This window comes from Rutidosis leptorrhynchoides, chromosome 8, assembly GCF_046630445.1.
Source record: "Rutidosis leptorrhynchoides isolate AG116_Rl617_1_P2 chromosome 8, CSIRO_AGI_Rlap_v1, whole genome shotgun sequence".
NCBI classification, from domain to species: Eukaryota; Viridiplantae; Streptophyta; class Magnoliopsida; order Asterales; family Asteraceae; genus Rutidosis; species Rutidosis leptorrhynchoides.
Genome location: NC_092340.1, coordinates 369,697,037 through 369,716,437, shown reverse-complemented (window position 1 = coordinate 369,716,437; position 19,401 = coordinate 369,697,037). Strand labels below are relative to the sequence as shown.

General features: G+C 32.1%; 1 protein-coding gene and 1 long non-coding RNA gene across 4 annotated transcripts in view; both read left to right on the top strand.

The window, feature by feature from the left end:
* LOC139865024 (uncharacterized) overlaps nt 1–19,401 on the top strand; it is a 136,160-nt gene that overhangs the window by 3,665 nt on the left and 113,094 nt on the right. For 2 of the 3 annotated variants that reach the window (XM_071853579.1, XM_071853577.1), the window contains one exon: nt 86–731. The exons of the other annotated variant lie outside the window; for it this stretch is intronic. In XM_071853579.1, coding sequence (XP_071709680.1) covers nt 86–514 — 429 coding nt within the window. In that variant the 3' untranslated portion in view covers nt 515–731. Of the gene's footprint in view, nt 1–85; nt 732–19,401 lie in introns of those variants that run through there. 3 annotated transcript variants of the gene reach the window in all.
* On the top strand, nt 4,600–6,234 carry LOC139861130 (uncharacterized). The gene is made up of 3 exons (XR_011763660.1): nt 4,600–4,653; nt 5,052–5,222; nt 5,708–6,234. It is a non-coding gene; the product is annotated as an uncharacterized lncRNA (long non-coding RNA).

The window sequence follows — 19,401 nt, the reverse complement described above, 5'->3', positions numbered from 1 at the left end:
TTAAAAAGAATTCTTAATCATTTTTTTAGACTTGCCCTTAATTATGATGTAACGTTTTTGGATGTTTTTATTATTATTTAAATAGAGGATTCCAGAGAAATTTATGAGGTTGCCAGGGATAGATGCTGGAAAAAGTATAACGGTGAAGGGTCTTGAAGGAGAAAATCTTCCATTGCGTTTGTTTTCAAAAACAATTAGGTCAACAGCGTATAATAAGAAAAGGTACTACGCGTCGACTGGATGGCGTCATTTCATGAGAATTAATAAGCTATTAGTAGGAGATGAATGTGTAGTTAAGTACATCAGAACTCAAGGTATATTACGTCTAACAAAAGTCGTCAAGAACAAAAGGCCTCCAGGCAAAATGTTGCTGGCTAAAGCTCTTAAGAGGAGGAAGAGAGCGCAGACACAGTCACCTGCCGAAAGTCCGATTACTGAACACGATAGTGATGCTGATGTGGCGGTGGTGGTGAAGAAACCACGTGGTAGGCCACCTAAGCAAAGGCTATCATAGAAAAGAGAAGATCTGGTGTTCTTTATGACATCTGTTTATGGACTAACTTGAACAGTAACTTCTGTTTTTATCAGTCAGCAGGTTTAATGTAGATTGGTTTGTTTCATATGTTTAGGCAACATAGGAATCAAGCTTTTAACATGCTTGTGTTTGTATATTTACAAGATTAGTTAACTGTTTTTTTTTTTGAGCAAAATGGAATCAAAGTTAGCTTTTTACTTCATTTAGTTTTTCTGTTTGAGAATACCCAAAAAAGTTAAAACTTTACTGTTTTATATTTGTCAATGTATCTTCTTAGTCTCAGGTAAGAATCAGGTACTATAGTCTTCTTTTAATTTGTACTTGTCTACAAATAGGAAAAATTTAAACTCTTTTTATCACCAATCTAATTTTCTCCTATTTGCTGCAAGCCTTGTGCATAACAAACCCCAGGATTTAGTATTTGATATGAACCTTGTTGTATACCGTCTTTGTTGCAATTATACCTAGCAATCATGTCAGGTTGGGTCGGTTTGTTTAACGGGTCAAATTGGTTTGGGTTTAAATGGGCATGGGTCAAACGGGTCAAAATTTTAAGTTTTGATTTACATTGCTAGCCCTAATTTTTCTCAAAACCCAATTGACCTGAAAGCTTGATCCAATTGACCCAAAATTAATAGTATGAGTCCCCAGGTATAGTTGCAATGTGATGAAAATGGCAGAGCAGAAGAACAGACAACGTAGACGTTGCAATTTCAACAAAATTTTTCCAAGTGATTTTCCATATTCGTTCTTCATCTGTTTGTGCTTTATGATATCCACAAGGCTTATATTGACGTGACCCAAAGTCGCCTAATTAATGAAACCTGTGTGTATATTAGAAATCTTATATATGCCAATAGCGATTGCTAAGAGATGTCCGTACCTGCTCTTGACTCTTGAGTTAGTCCCATAGTCGAACTGTGATTACTCCCACAACCAATGTTTCCTTGGGTGGTTGTTTTTCAAATGTAAGCCTAAACTCTTCTTTCATGTTCAATCTTTATTCTTATTCACATGCTGCATAAGCCTAAATCCAAACACAATGTAATTTTTAGTGCATATATAAAACTAACATTGACACGAAAAAAAAAAAGAGAAAAAAAAAAAATTGGGTTTTCTTAGTTCGCCTTGAAAAAGCAACCAAACATGATATTTGTCGCTGAGGACTACTGTTAGAGCACGAGGTATTCATACGTCAATTTCGGTGTCCATTTCGGAGTCCATTAATTGACACTGAAATTGACTAAGTGTGCGTCAGGTGGAGGTGTTCACAGTGTCCATTTCAGTGTCCATTTTTTTAATGATTTTTTATATTTTATTTATTTATTCAACTATATATAAATGATAAAAAAATAAATAAAACACACATATTTTATTAATTAAAAAAAGAGTACATTCCTAAAATTAAAATTAAAAAAAGGCGATGATCTGCCTATCATCCTCCGTCATATCAATCGCCAACGTCCTCATTTCAACTTCAACTTGCTTCGATTCATAATACCTTCTTTTTCGTTCGGTTACCGCATCATGATTCTCCTTCATGGTTAGGTGCAACGACTCACGAGAAGATCCCGATAGTATAGACTCTCTCGACTGTTTCCTTGACTTTCGCGGCTTACCCGGTGGACGGGCCAATCGATCACGACCAAACATCTCTTCGTTCGGGTTTGCTTCGTCTTCATCTTGATTCAAGTCAACCGTACTTTGACCCACTCCTTCTTCAAAAACAGGCTCACGTCTCTTGTTTCGCGTACCAACTACAACCGGATCCGGATGAAGCCACTTTGGCTTGTCTTTCAAAAAGTTCCACGCCCGATGACTCGTAAAACTTTTTTTCGCTTCAATCCTATACATTGCGTCAACCCTATCACGAAAATCAAGATCACTTTCCCCACTCCTCCTATCACTTTCCCCACTCCTTCAACAACTTTTTGTTTACCCTTTCCCTTCTTTGCCCTTGCGAATGTCGACGTAGGAACTTCTTCTTCAACGGACCGAGTGAACGATTGTTCGTGTGATTGATTCGCATTCGATGCCTTTCCCTTCCGTTCCCTCTCCTTTTCCTTTGGCCATTGAATAAAATTTGCGTACTCTTCGGGTGAAAATTGAGGTGGTCGTTCGGTTTCAGGTGGTTCGGGATGCTCCTCGTTAAAATCGGACCAATTAAAATTGTGACCGTACATGTTACTTTCATTATAAATGTAATTGGGATCTTTTGGATTGTTGGAATTGGGATTGGGAAACATTTTTGGTGAATTGAAAATGAATATGGGTGAATTGAGGAGTATATTGAAGAGTATATGTGTGAAAATGAGTATGAAATGTGTAGTATATATATAGAGGTAATAAATTAAATTTGGGAAAAAAAAGGAAAATAGCCGTTAAACGACTATTTTTTTAAACCAAACTACAACGGCTAATTGACCACGTCCCTGGCAGGACTTCGACCAACGACGGTGAGATCAACGCCGTTCCGGTGTCGGACGACGGTCGATCTCACCGTCGATTTCCTCCAACGCCGAAAATATTTTAAACGATACCACATGCTCTTACAAGCTACAACCAAGCTTCCACATGTTCTTGAAAATGTTACATTGTCCATCGCATCATGTAGCTATATAGCTCTCCGGCTTTCTTCTTCTCCGCCTCTATCACCAATATCACCATTGGCATCAGCGCTACTCTAAAGAGACATTCAAATAGTAACACATTAAGCAATACTACGAAGGATTTGTTGAGTGCGAAGTCGATTAAACAAGGAAAGTGATTGATATGGCCAAAACGGACGGTTTTATTTGTGCGGTGTCGTTAGGTCGCAACACGTTAGAATCAACCACCAAGGGAGGGTACTGTTTTAAATTTATATTTAGCGGGGCCTAAATCGTACTACTCCTTATTATGAGTAAGGGAAGTTGTAATGACCCGGAAATTTTCGACTAATTTTAAACCAAACTCTCGATACGATTTAATATTTTTGACACGATAAGAAAAGTCTGTTAGGTTGAGTCTCAAAATTTTTGAACTATTTTTATACATTCATTGGACCTTCGACTGTTCCCGACGATTCACGAACAACTATTTGTAAATATATATATATATATATATATATATATATATATATATATATATATATATAAAATAAATGTTAATAATCATTTGTATGAAATTATTATTATAAATAAATATTAAATATTAATATTAGTGTTATTATTGTTATTATATTTATATATAATACATAAATATGAAATTCGATATAGTTAAATTACTAATATTATTGTTATCATTATCTATTCTATATATAATAATAAAAGCTAAAATAGGTCATTTTAAAAAGCTCAAACTAATCTTAGCCATTCATTAAATTAATCAACAATGATCTACACCCTTAATTTTTTTTCTAATTTCATAATTTATAACCTTGATTACAAAAATACTCTTACACAACAACAACAAAAAAGTGGCGGCTCTTTTCCAATTCTAGGGGTTTAGGGTTCAGCAAATCATCTTCGTTCACATCTAAAAAACCCTAGCTCTCTCCCTAAAATTGTTAAAAACAAATTCAAGACGGGTCAGTTTTTCGATGCCATTATTCAATTCCAGTGGTGACTACAATCAACCGTATTCCGCAAACCTTCGATCCCGTATGAAATTAAATTACAGTTCTTCGATGTCAGATGCAGATCGATCCGTTTGAGTTCGCGGCGGAGTTCCAAAGGCGATATAAAATAAAACACGGTGAGATCCAATATCCATCTTCTTTGATTCATGTTCTTCTGATTTGATTTACTCTTAATCCTTATTGATCCCGTTTTTTACTATTAGATTAATTTTTAAATGATGGTTCTGCATTTGTATTTAATCGGCTATTTAAATCAATACTAAGAGGGCATAACAAATATTTAAGGTACAAGGGAAATTGCGTTCGTTTATTTTGTACTCAGTATTATGTTTCGGACTTATGTACATGATAGTGATCGAAACAAAATATGATTCATTTGACATAAAGTATTATCAATTGTTTCGTTGGTATAAATGATTAATCATATTTTGATTGTTTTTGACTAGCTGAAATTCAAATCAGCTTGAATGGCTATGTTGCTAGGATTGCAAATGACCAGGTATGAGTTATTTTACATTGGATTGCACGTTTAATATTTAAATTCACCTCTGTCATCTTAAATACGGTTAGGGTTTATGTATCTTGAATACAAAAGTTATCTTTCAGATTTTATATGGATGTGAAGGCATTGAATCAATGATTTTGTAAAGAAAAAAAATCAAAATGAAAGGTTTGGAATTGTTCAAATTTACAAAACAACCATCAACCTGCTGTTTTTAAAACATGTTTATACTACTTTTAACCCAAACATATCCATAACATATGCTGCATTTATTGACATAATGAACCATGGACTCCTAATATGATAAAACATGTTTATAATAAAACATGGCCTATTATCCATTATGAAAAACACTGCTGCAACCATTACTAATCATTGGATTTATTTTTCTGCAGTCTCCACATTAATTAGTATGGTTGTTCTTACAAAAATTTCCAAAGAAGCTTCAACTTCTTCAAGCATGGCATTCTTTCAATAAAAACCAGCACGTAGCTCACGAAGATTCTACAAAGGCTGTTTTAACCAATGATGACCATTCGAAAAGCGGCTTTAATACTTGGTGTCAGGTAAAACCTAATTCTCCCTCAGCATTTCCATTTGAAAGTTACATACTTTGTGTTTTTGTCCCATTGGTGCTTTATGTAATCGTGTGAGATTACCATCTATGTGATTACTAAACATATCATTTAATCACTTGCAACATGTGATTTTTTAATCATTGAAAAATAGGTTATTTTGGAATCTGCGTTTTAGAAAAGGAGTACTACTTATGTTGCAGTTCTTGTGTAATGTTGTAACACAAAGTACTATGATGTCTTAAGCTGTCAACATAACGACTACATGAACACTTGATTGTGTTCAATCTATCTATAAAGTTATTAGAAAAAAAAAAGATAGATTTTACATTTTGTCATAATAGGGCTTATTTGACAGAAAAGCGTGATTTGTGTGATATAGTGTGTATGGCCTTTATTGTGATTTTTTTTATTAAAAAGTAAAATGAACTTGATTTATATGATTAATATTTAGCTGGTTAAATTTATTGTAAAAGCATTAGGGTTCGCGATTCAGAGAAATGACGATGTATATTAGATTCTTGTATCTCATATCAGCAAATCGAGAGCAAAGACTTTACCAAAAATAAAATCGAGAGCAGAGATTTGACGAAGCAGTAGGGTTCATGATTCAGTTAGGAATTAGACTTCAACAACGATCCTGCCATGTGCCTACCATGTAGAGATTTATGACACTGGCTACATGTGAGTTTCTGCATAAACTTGATACAAATTACTTTTATCCTTACTGATTATGATCTGACTGATTTGTAATGGGTCAAGATTCACTATTCTTCATCTTTGCCATTTTTGATAAATTATTGGCGAAGTGTGCCTATTAACTAAATAACAAGGCGAAAGCATCGACTCCGTGTGCTATTATATGCAAGTATCCAATTATAGTTATAAACTAAGACCCTTCTAGCTGCTTCGGCACATGTTTCTTTTAAAAACATGTGCAGGAGGTAATGGTCTCAATTTACAACCAACTGATATTGTGATTATATTTGATACTGATTGGATTCTGCAGATAGATCAACAAGCAGAGGTTCATGTGCATCGTATTTTTTCATTCAAATGTTGTGTAAAGTGTATGATTTTTTATGCAGTCACAATATTGAAATCGGGGCACCGTTCATGCTTATTGTTTGTATAAATGTAATTTAATACTTCGTATTTGATATTTATATTTAAAATTAATGGTTTAGTTGACTTCTCTTCATGCAGGTCATGGTAGGTTAATTGCTAATATTAGATAGTAATTTTTTTCATTGATTTATGTGGTTTGTTGTGCACATTATCTTATGATCTCCACTATTAACCTTGTGTGAGAACACTGTCTCATTTGGATGCTAAAGGGAATGTGAGATTCTGTTGCAGTTGCTGCCTCATTTGGAGGTAATGAAGTCATCATATTCTTGTATGATCATTAAAGTGAATTAAACAGGATTAACACTTTTATGTAATGTGTTAGGAGGTTCTACTCATTAAACTTGGACTTTGGGCAACTAAGATCCGTTAGAGGTAAACATAAATCGAATAGAATCATTTGTAATTAAATGGGTTGAATTTATCACCTCTAAGTTATCAATTATGTTGTGTTACATTATTAATAGGATTCACTCTTTTTATGTTTGTTTAATTATGAATTATTGTTGGAAAATCTCTTTACTCTCAATTAACAATCACCTTTATAATAAAGTTAATTATATTTATGATTTCAAATAGTTTGATCAATTGAAGTAGTGTTTGTTTGATCTATGACAATTTTATTGGGTCATATTACTCATTAATTATCTTTACCCAGTTCAAGAACTACAACTATCACAATGCAATTCATTATGCTCACCAAAAATTACCATCACGTGTCATTTTTTAGTCTAACGTAATTATATTTAACTGATCACAGTTACAAACATAAATGAATGTAGACTGATGTGTTTATAGATACAACAAAATGGTCATCTATAGCTATAAAATGAAGATAAACTAACGCGTCTATATATACACAACAAAATGGTCATCTATATTTCTTAAATGATTATAGACGAACGTGCATCATAATAAATTTATGTAACGTGAAACACGTTATGTCAAATTTTCAATAATATTAAAATATAATGAACGGCATGTCCACATACTTATAAATTAATTAAGACCAATATCAGTATGCTTGTCATGTTTTGTTCCATCATTTAGACACATTTCCAAAGTTTTTATGTGTAACCTCGCGAATTCGCGGGTTATAAAGTTTGACGGGTTAAGACTTTTATCTCAACCAGTTTCTACCGACATTCCTCCGGAGCAATATGATTTGAGCATGAAATATCGTAACAAACTCACCAAGAAGTACGCCAAAGAATACAAGTTCGAAGACAATGAAAAATTCTATCTTTTTAAATTTGTAGTATTAACAATGTAGTTGTCATGACAGGTTTCATGAATAAGAGTGGTTTAAGGTAAGTCGAAAATCAAAAGATTTGAGTGCTCAGTATACAAGTCTCATTGCACGTGCAATTGTACTATTTAGTTAAAATGTGACTATCTCTTTTATATACTCCCTCCGTCTCATCTTAATAGTCCACTGTGAAAGTCAAACATGAACTATTAAGATGAGACCGAGGGAATATAATAACAAAACAAAACCATCAACACATTAAGAGACTGAAAGCATGGAATAACCTATGGGAAACAAGACCTAAGTTTAACAATAATATATAGTTCATGTTTTTAATTGCATTTATGGGTTTATTTGTTATAATTTGCTCAAAAACTAAATATCAATATTCTATTATTGTGTCCGTCACTGTAAAACACACAAATAATATAATGTTTCTCATAAGCTATCAATCTAAATAATACTTATTTGCTCCCATAAAATAGCCCCGCGAATTCGCGGGCATTAAGCTAGTTAGTAGTAAAATTATAATTTTAGTTATTATTATGGATATTATTGTTATTATTACTGAAAATTATTATTTTTATTTAAAATTTTCATTATCAGGATTTTTATTACTTTTATCATTACATTATTATTAATAATACAAGTATTATTTTAATATTAATAATATTATTTTTACTAATAAAATTAAAAGTATTATTATTAATAAATATCTTTGAATTTATATTTATTAATATCAAATATGATAGAAAAATAATTACGTGAATCTGTAAACAACCCATTCAACTTTTATATAATTTTGTTTCTGTCTACAATCTGTTACCTGTCGAATTCATATCACAATACATCCAAAAGCATCAATTTCAACTATATAATTTTTATTAATATTATCTGCTTTAATTCTTTCTGCTACTGCACAAATTAGATTCCTATCTGTAATTTGTTACACGTTGACTTCATAAATCATTTGGGATTTTCCTCAAGTCTTCAATCCCTCTATATATGATTCTGACTGTAAATGTAAATGAAAAGAGAGAAAAAGAAAAGAGAAGACAATTACAAAATTTGTTATGCATTCAAATCAATCGTACAAATCAAAACCCTATCAATATCAATTAAGCGTACAAATTTGTTACAGGACATTAACTGTTTTGAATCTTTTTCCTGTCCTTCCTTCTCCTGCTCAAGATTCTTCGTCGACTTTAATTAAACAATACAAAACAGACATATACAAAATTTTGAAATATTGATATCAAATGTAGTACGAATCTGTTAGCCATCCCTATCTAATTTTTTTTATTGAAAATCTCATATACTTATTGTCGGATCTTGTTACCAGTCGACCTCAATAAGTACTACACAATAAACTGACCGATTATAAGTATTAACATTCATTCAATTACTCTCAACACTTTCTTTCCTGAGTTATAATCCAAACAAACACCCGAACCTCATCTTGATAATATATATAAAAATACATATACATACATACTAGATATATACATTTACATACCTTCTTGTTTTCCTCTTGATGAACCGATACCACCTTTGATAACCACCTTAAAATCGCCATCATCATTGAGTTACCACCACCCTTATCATCCTTATCATTTTTTTTCTTTTCTTTTGAATCACGAACCACTATCTAACTCGACACCACCATTGATATTTTTTTCCTTCTTTCCTGCAATTCGACATGAAACAACCCTCCCACCATTAGTTACGCTGCTGTAACTCCTGCTTAATGTTTGTTGTTCTATTCGCTCACCATAACCCGCTGTGATGACCCGAAAATTTCTGACCAAATTTAAACTTAATCTTTAACGTTTCCGACACGATAAGTAAAGTCTATGAAGTTGAATCTCAAAATTTTGAACTATTCAATTACCCTTCGATTGTTCTCAACGATTCGCGAACAATTATATGTAAACAGATACATACTATAACTTGAAAACGTAACAAAGTGTTGAGTATATGATACTGTGCATTAAACTTATTGGTTTGATTATCTGATTGATATATTTAACTACGAAGCTAAAAGATTATGCTAAACGATTGAATTAAAAGATATTTACTGAGTCCCTTAAGGATTATGATATTATTACGGGTCTCTTTTGTAAGGTCCACGTTGATTTGGGAAATCATTCATTTTTAACGATATTCGAAATAAATGTTAAAGTGTTTGTACACATACAATAATAAGAAATATTAACTGTTAGAATTAGATATATGAATAACTTGCGGTGTGTAATTTAAAAACGTGTTTATGAATATTGAAAATATATATTTAATAATATGATAAAATGTAATATTAATTTGGTTATAAAACGTTTTGATTTAAAATTATATATACTATGATAACGAGAAGATGATTTATATAAGTAAATGACCAATACACTCGAAAGATTAAGATCTACTTTGAGTGGAATAATTTAGGAATAATTTAAAGACTATATTTTGACAAAGGTACGAGTCACGAAACATAAAGTACAAGTTTTCTCAGCGTACGAAAGGACGTTCGAAAAACCGGAACCAGGACATAAGTCGCGTGATGATGTACGACTTATCGAAACAAAAATTACAAATCAACTATGCACGGGAATATAATATAATATATAATTAATTAATTTAAATTATATATATTATATTAATATTTAAATATGTCGACAAACTAGAAGTTAAAAGAATGTGAGCTGGATCAGAGGGCCATGCGATCGCATGGCCTTGAAGCACAAATCCCATGCGATCGCATGGGGTGCTTTTTCAGAAAAGGTTCTATAAATTGATCGAGTTATGGCTTAATTCTCACACACACATATTTATCTATATTACTCCGTATAAGATTTATTATTTATTATTATTATTATTATTATTATTATTATTATTATTATTATTATTATTATTATTATTATTATTATTAAGATTAATATTATTATTATTATTAATCTTATTATTATTATAAGTATTTTTAGATATCGTTATTATTAGTATTATACATAAAATACTACGACGATGTTATGAACGTGTCACTTTCAAAATGGGTTTTCAAACGGATTAAAGCTAAGGAAAATATGGGTTATAGCTATGGAGGTTATGGGTAATGTTCATGGGTATTATTCGCAAGTCAAATCTAATGTTTATCATCTCTGTTGCGTCTACGTACTTTTCTGAAATATTGAATCACAATATTGATACGTAAGCATTTATATTTTATCTTTTATAAATTAATAGTGTATACATGTCTAGTGCTCGAGTATATCTATTTATACATGTTTGTATGCTAAATTTCGTCGTTAAACAGTTTATAATGAATTACGAATTAAATACATATATTACTGGTAAAAGGTATATGATATACATGTTTTTGGAAAGCTGGTAAAAAATCAGTACCTTTTCATTTAGACACCGAATAGTTTCGATGAACGGATTAAAATATATGATCAACTGAATTATGACTGACGTTAATTGAAATTGCTTTTGAATCTGCAATTAAGATTTAAACAACTTGTTTACGAGATTGATAAAATGGATTTTTGAATATTACCAACCGAGTAAATGAATCTTTATACAGGGTACGTCTCGTTTTGTTGAACTATTGTCAAAAATGACTTTTGATAAACTTTTGTATGTCGATCTCGAGCATTAGGATTGTGATACACTATGAACTGGCCTAGCTTGATAGACATTTATTGACCAATATATGTTCTCTAGGTTGAGATCTACGATTATTTGATATTCCGAGTTTCGGTCACATTACGATGAACAACTTTATGTGCTGCTAAGGTGAGTTTCATTGCTCCCTTTTTAATTGCTTTTGCAATCTATATTTTTGGGCTGAGAATACATGCAATTTATTTTAAACGCAATGGATACAAGTACATACTAAATTCCACACTGAGTTTGAACCGAAAATCCCTTAGCTTTGGTAACTAGTAGCTGCCAGTACATAGGATATGGACTGGTGGGCGCGAATAACAGTATATGGATCCATAGGGCTTGACATCCCCGTCTGAGCTAGAGCGCTAGCCTTTTAACGGACGTGTGTTATTTGAGTTTAGGACACGTTGGTTTGCGTGTATTAAAATGAATGGGGTATTTATCATTATAACGTTAAAGTTTAGTTACCAGGGTGCTCTGTTATGTAGAATCTATTGATAAACTTTTCTGGATGAAACAACTGAAATCTTGTGATCCACTTTTATATAATCTATTGATAAACGTTTCTGGATGAAACAACTGAAATCTTGTGATCCACTTTTATATACAGATTATGCGAAACACTAAAACTATGAACTCACCAACCTTTATGTTGACACTTGTTATCATGTTTATTCTCAGGTTCCCTAGAAGTCTTCCGCTGTTTTCTTACATGTTATACAAGCTATATGCATGGAGTCTTGCATGCTTTATTCAAGAAAACGTTGCATTCACAAAACCATCATCATGTATCTATTTTGACTGCATTGTCAACGGAAGTATTATTGTAAACTATTATTTACGGTGATTATCTATATGTAGAAATCATCAGATGTCGAAAACCTTGGAATTAAATATTCATTTATGGTATGCCTTTTTAAAAGAATGCAATGTTTACAACACGTATCATATAGAGGTCAAATACCTCGCAATGGAATCAATGAATGACGTGTTCGTCCATATGGATTTTGAGCGATCGTCACAGTTGGTATCAGAGTGTTGGTCCTAGTGAACCAGGTCTTGCATAAGTGTGTCTAACTGATAGTTGTTAAGATGCATTAGTAAGTCTGGACTTCGACTGTGTCTGCATGTCAAAAGTTTTGTTTATCATTTCTTATCGTAAATTACCTGTCTATCATCTTAAGTCTAAACGTGTCTTATTGCATTGATTGCATAGATAGTGTAAAGACCAAATTTCATATCTTAGCATATCTGTTACTGTCAACTTTACCTGACAGCTTTCAAAAATTTCTCCGTAATTTGCGGGATCCCTTGTACTATATATTGGTATTCTATGTAATTAGAATATCATCCGATACCCAAAAATCATTTCATACCAAAAATCCTTTATCTAATCGTGTAAGATGAATTCCGCATCTAGTTCAATTTCCTCGGATTCCGACAGCTATTCCGATATGGATTTCCACTCGAGCTCCGAAAACAGCGTAACCGGAATGGATCAACCAATTAGCCATCATCTATTCTGGATGAATTGGGGATGGGTTCGTAGCCTACTTAGTCATTGGAGAGAAGAAGAAGGTGATCCCTTCCATCCACCACATTGCCCTCTTGGCGAAGAACCTGAAGCACATACCGGCGAACCTGTTTGAGACACCATTTTCTCTCTCATTTCCAGAGTATCTCGTCACGATAATATACCATCTCAAATTCTGGATCTTATTCATCTGCTCGTCCGAAGCGCCAATCATCCCGGTGTAATAGAAGAAGTCAAAGAGCTTCGCGCTCGGGTAGTGGCTTTAAAGAATATGGTGCAAAGGTTACAAGCACCAGCAGCATCACCGGCATCAACAGTACCACCGACAACAACACTAACAGTACCATTACCACCACCAACAACATCCGCATCGCAAACCTCAACTTCACAATCTGTCCCACGAGCATTAACGTCATACGCACCGTAGTTACCAAGAAATACCAGCAACAATAACCGATGAAGTATTAACTCATTTCCCCTGAAGAAATTTTATGTATATTTAATATATATGAATTTTGAAATCAAAATAAATCTTTTCGTATTAAGCTATTATGTGTGAATCTTAACTGGTAGGTACTACTCGGTTAGTTCATATTACTAATATGCAATGATGTACATCCTTCCTTAACAACTTAACTATTGTTAACTACAATCTCTGTTTCAACCCAATGAATTCCATTTCATAATAAACCAAGTGTATTAATCAATTACATAATTAATTTTACATTTTCATTTTCGATGTACTCGAAACTTTCCAGAAAACATCATCTGTACCTTGTAAGGTTCAAAAAAAAAAAAAAAAAAATCCCCGAGCATCAACATCCTTCACCAAGGAATATCAATAAGAATAAATAATGAAGTATTGATTTCATTAGTGAAATACTCCGCAAAGATTATGTAATCTTTAATATTTTAAAGATTAATCATTTCTAAGTCAAGCCGAAAATCAAATGAGTTTAATATAATATTAACTCATTAAATTTGTATTACATTTGAAGAAAATATACATACATATATTTTCATAAAGACGGTAATAAAAATTCTTTTGTACAAAATATTACTTGTGAAATTTTTAACGGGTAGGTAATACCCGGGGAAATATATAAGTTCACAATTAATATGTTATACTGTACATTCTTCAACTTTGATTCAAAAATTATTAACAATGCTCACAACGATATACAATCGTTTTCATACAAATTCAATTACATATTCTGATATTGACGGATCAGAATCCAAGTCATAACTCTGAACCGGTGACATCATTCTTAGATCTCTACATCTTTCAAAGCTATACTTTGACTTCAAAACTGTGTAAGATCCTTTAGCGTTTTTTTACCGAAAATAATCTTGCAATCCCTTTTCAAAGTATCCAGTTTTACCACACTTCCAACCAGTCAACTTCAACTTTTCAGATTAACTTTATTGTAACCTTGACATATACGTTTTTGTTACCGGGGAACCTTTTATGTTCCACCACATTAGCAGTAAATTTACCAACAACTTCATTGATCCTTGATCTTTCGAAAAATCATAATACTCATTAAAACCTTATCATGTACTCATCCACATCTTGTAACGGTAATTGCCATACCAACTACCGGGAATTAGCAATCAGTATTTTGAATCTCGCAGCATTTTCTACGACAACAGTTATATATAGATAACATCTATCTTCTAGACTTACATACTTCGAATGTGAAGTTTCTGAAAAACACCCCAAACTACGAAACTAGTTCTCCGAATTTTGGAAAAATGCTGATGAAGCAGCAAAAACTGTAAACGACCTTAACAGTCAAAAGTTTGATGATAAAGAATAGTATGGTGGTAAAGCTGAGAAAAAGAGAATGTTTAGAACTGGAAAACGGATTGAGCAGACCATGAAGGAGGCTATGGACAAATCACAAAAACGAAATCTACCTTCAAAGAATACAAATGATTCAGTGTCTGCTGAAATCCTTAGCAAATACCTTGCTCCTTACTCTAAAACCTTTACGGACAATATTCTTCATCATCATCCTATCTTGAATATTCTATGATATCATCGTATCTTCCATTATAAATATCCTCCATATTTCTGAAGATATTTTTTTATAACCATTCTTATCTGAAATCATTCATCTCTTCGCGCTATCTGTGTTACATCATAAAAGAAACTATTTTAGTTTCTAAAATCTAAAAAAATTCGAAAAATGGATGTTTTGAAGTAATGTTGGGAATTGAAGCATGAGTTAGTATAATATAATGACACTTGATCAACGTGATTATATTACAGTAAGTCATGCTGAGTTTCTAATGGAATGTGATAAAGGTTCACAGATCCCACCCTCATCATGAACCATGTTACATAACTCTTCCATTCTATATAATCTCAAAATATATCAAGAAAATATATTTCTTGATGATTCGGTCTTTTTCGAGTATTCTGGTAATTTGACAAATCAAGATCGTGCCATTACAATTTCTTTCTTGGAACATTAGTATTGTTCATCCAAAACTTCATACCTACGAATTCTGGACCATTATTCGCTTGACTTAAAGTCGGGAAGAGAAAACAAAAGCATGAAGCTTCGAAATATAAAGGAGAATATAAGCCCGATAATAACCCCGAAATTTACATACCGTGTATATCAATGCGTATAGCAATATAAAGACACGGGAGAATGAAAAACACTATAACCCCAAGGTAATGGTAGAAGAAAATAACTTCCTCCGGTGGTAGATGGAAAAAAAGAATGACAGATATGAAAGTTAGGAGTATATCAAGAATCAGAACTGGATGAAGCATTTTCACAATCTATTAAGAAGTATGAAATAAGGAAAAAGATTATAGGAGTGGTGAAAATAAATGAAACGGAAGAGGTCAATTTATAGCAAAATATCAGACATAGCAATCGAGGCAGATTACGCATATAATCAAAGGAAATCTTAGTTTCGTTAAAATTTGAAGAATCAAATCTTATTAGATTATGAAGATTTTCTATTCCTTAAATTTCGGAAATCAATCGTTACTACGTCAAGAGTTAAGACGAATCTCGATTCCTTCATTTTACTCTATTATGATAACTTCTCTCATACGCTCCGAGTAATTGGATTGTTTTATCTATATTATTCAACGGTGATAAAAATTCTATTTATCAACTCATATTCGTCATTAAAACATTTTTATTGTTAGCCATGACGACCTCACTCAAATTTCGGGACGAAATTTCTTTAACGGGGAGGTACTGTGATGACCCGAAAATTTCTGACCAAATTTAAACTTAATCTTTAACGTTTCCGACACGATAAGTAAAGTCTATGAAGTTGAATCTCAAAATTTTGAACTATTCAATTACCCTTTGATTGTTCTCAACGATTCGCGAACAATTATATGTAAACAGATACATACTATAACTTGAAAACGTAACAAAGTGTTGAGTATATGATACTGTGCATTAAACTTATTGGTTTGATTATCTGATTGATATATTTAACTACGAAGCTAAAAGATTATGCTAAACGATTGAATTAAAAGATATTTACTGAGTCCCTTAAGGATTATGATATTATTACGGGTCTCTGTTGTAAGGTCCACGCTGATTTGGGAAATCATTCATTTTTAACGATATTCGAAATAAATGTTAAAGTGTTTGTACACATACAATAATAAGAAATATTAACTGTTAGAATTAGATATATGAATAACTTGAGGTGTGTAATTTAAAAACGTGTTTATGAATATTGAAAATATATATTTAATAATATGATAAAATGTAATATTAATTTGGTTATAAAACGTTTTGATTTAAAATTATATATACTATGATAATGAGAAGATGATTTATAGAAGTAAATGACCAATACACTCGAAAGATTAAGATCTACTTTGAGTGGAATAATTTAGGGATAATTTAAGACTATATTTTGATAAAGGTACGAGTCACGAAACATAAAGTACAAGTTTTCTCAGCGTACGAAAGGACGTTCGAAAAATCAAAACTGGGACATAAGTCGCGTGATGACGTACGACTTATCGAAACAAAAATTACAAATCAACTATGCACGGGAATATAATAAAATATATAATTAATTAATTTAAATTATATATATTATATTAATATTTAAATATGTCGACAAACTAGAAGTTAAAAGAATGTGAGCTGGATCAGAGGACCATGCGATCGCATGGCCTTGAAGCACAAATCACATGCAATCGCATGGGGTGCTTTTTCAGAAAAGGTTCTATAAATTGATCGAGTTCTGGCTTAATTCTCACACACACATATTTATCTATATTACTCCGTATAAGATTTATTATTTATTATTATTATTATTATTATTATTATTATTATTATTATTATTATTATTATTATTATTATTATTATTATTATTATTATTATTATTATTATTATTAAGATTAATATTATTATTATTAATCTTATTATTATTATAAGTATTTTTAGATATCGTTATTATTAGTATTATACATAAAATACTACGACGAGGTTATGAGCGTGTCACTTTCAAAATGGGTTTTCAAACGGATTAAAGCTAAGGAAAATATGGGTTATAGCTATGGAGGTTATGAGTAATGTTCATGGGTATTGTTCGCAAGTCAAACCTAATGTTTATCATCTCTGTTGCGTCTACGTACTTTTCTGAAATATTGAATCACAATATTGATACGTACGCATTTATATTTTATCTTTTATAAATTAATAGTGTATACATGTCTAGTGCTCGAGTATATATATTTATACATGTTTGTATGCTAAATTTCGTCGTTAAACAGTTTATAATAAATCACGAATTAAATACACATATTACTGGTAAAAGGTATATGATATACATGTTTTTGGAAAGCTGGCGAAAAATCAGTAACTTTTCATTTAGACACCGAATAGTTTCGATGAACGGATTAAAAGATATGATCAACTGAATTATGACTGACGTTAATTGAAATTGCTTTTGAATCTGCAATTAAGATTTAAACAACTTGTTTACGAGATTGATAAAATGGATTTTTGAATATTACCAACCGAGTATATGAATCCTTATACAAGGTACGTCTCGTTTTGTTGAACTGTTGTCAAAAATGACTTTTTGAAATGACTTTTGATAAACTTTTGTATGTCGATCTCGAGCATTAGGATTGTGATACACTATGATCTGACCTAGCTTGATAGACATTTATTGACCAATAGATGTTCTCTAGGTTGAGATCTACGATTATTTGATATTCCGAGTTTCGGTCACATTACGATGAATAACTTTATGTGCTGCTAAGGTGAGTTTCATTGCTCACTTTTTAATTGCTTTTGCAATCTATATTTTTGGGCTGAGAATACATGCAATTTATTTTAAACGCAATGGATACAAGTACATACTAAATTCTACACTGAGTTTGAACCAAAAATCCCTTAGCTTTGGTAACTAGTAGCTGCCAGTACATAGGATATGGACTGGTGGGCGCGAATAACAGTATATGAATCCATAGGGCTTGACATCCCCGTCTGAGCTAGAGCGCTAGCCTTTTAACGGACGTGTGTTATTTGAGTTTAGGACATGTTGGTTTGCGTGTATTAAAACGAATGAGGTATTTATCATAATAACATTAAAGTTTAGTTACCAGGGTGCTCTGTTATGTAGAATCTATTGATAAACTTTTCTGGATGAAACAACTGAAATCTTGTGATCCACTTTTATATAATCTATTGATAAGCGTTTCTGGATGAAACAACTGAAATCTTGTGATCCACTTTTATATACAGATTATGCGAAACACTAAAACTATGAACTCACCAACCTTTGTGTTGACACTTGTTAGCATGTTTATTCTCAGGTTCCCTAGAAGTCTTCCGCTGTTTGCTTACATGTTATACAAGCTATGTGCATGGAGTCTTGCATGCTTTATTCAAGAAAATGTTGCATTCACAAAACCATCATCATGTATCTATTTTGACTGCATTGTCAACGGAAGTATTATTGTAAACTATTATTTACGGTGATGTCTATATGTAGAAATCATCAGATGTCGAAAACCTTGGAATTAAATATTCATTTATGGTATACCTTTTCAAAAGAATGCAATGTTTACAACACGTATCATATAGAGGTCAAATACCTCGCAATGGAATCAATGAATGACGTGTTCGTCCATATGGATTTGGTGCGATCGTCACACCCGCCATCATCAATTCGAAAATCACATCAACCAACTTTAACCAACACCCATGATCACCAAGACCCTATCATCACCACTCCATCATATGTACTATTTTCTGTTTATTTCCGGTTCATCGAGCACCAAGCCCACAACAAGTTACCACCTTTCAGTTCGTTCTTGGCTAATCAAATAAAGACCAAATTGTTACTCGACTTATTTATAATACTACTTGAGCGATTTAGTTGTTGTTGCAACCTGAAAGTGACATGTCTTTATTAAGTGTTATTACTTTTACTTTATAACCGAAAGCACAACAACCTCCACTTGTTGTTATGATAAAGTTGATAAAGCCTTAATTGTATATAAAAAAAAACCGAGAAGCATGAAGTGAAACTGCCGACTAGTTTTGTTTTATTTAATGAGTGATATTTTCCCTAGTGTTATGGTGGGC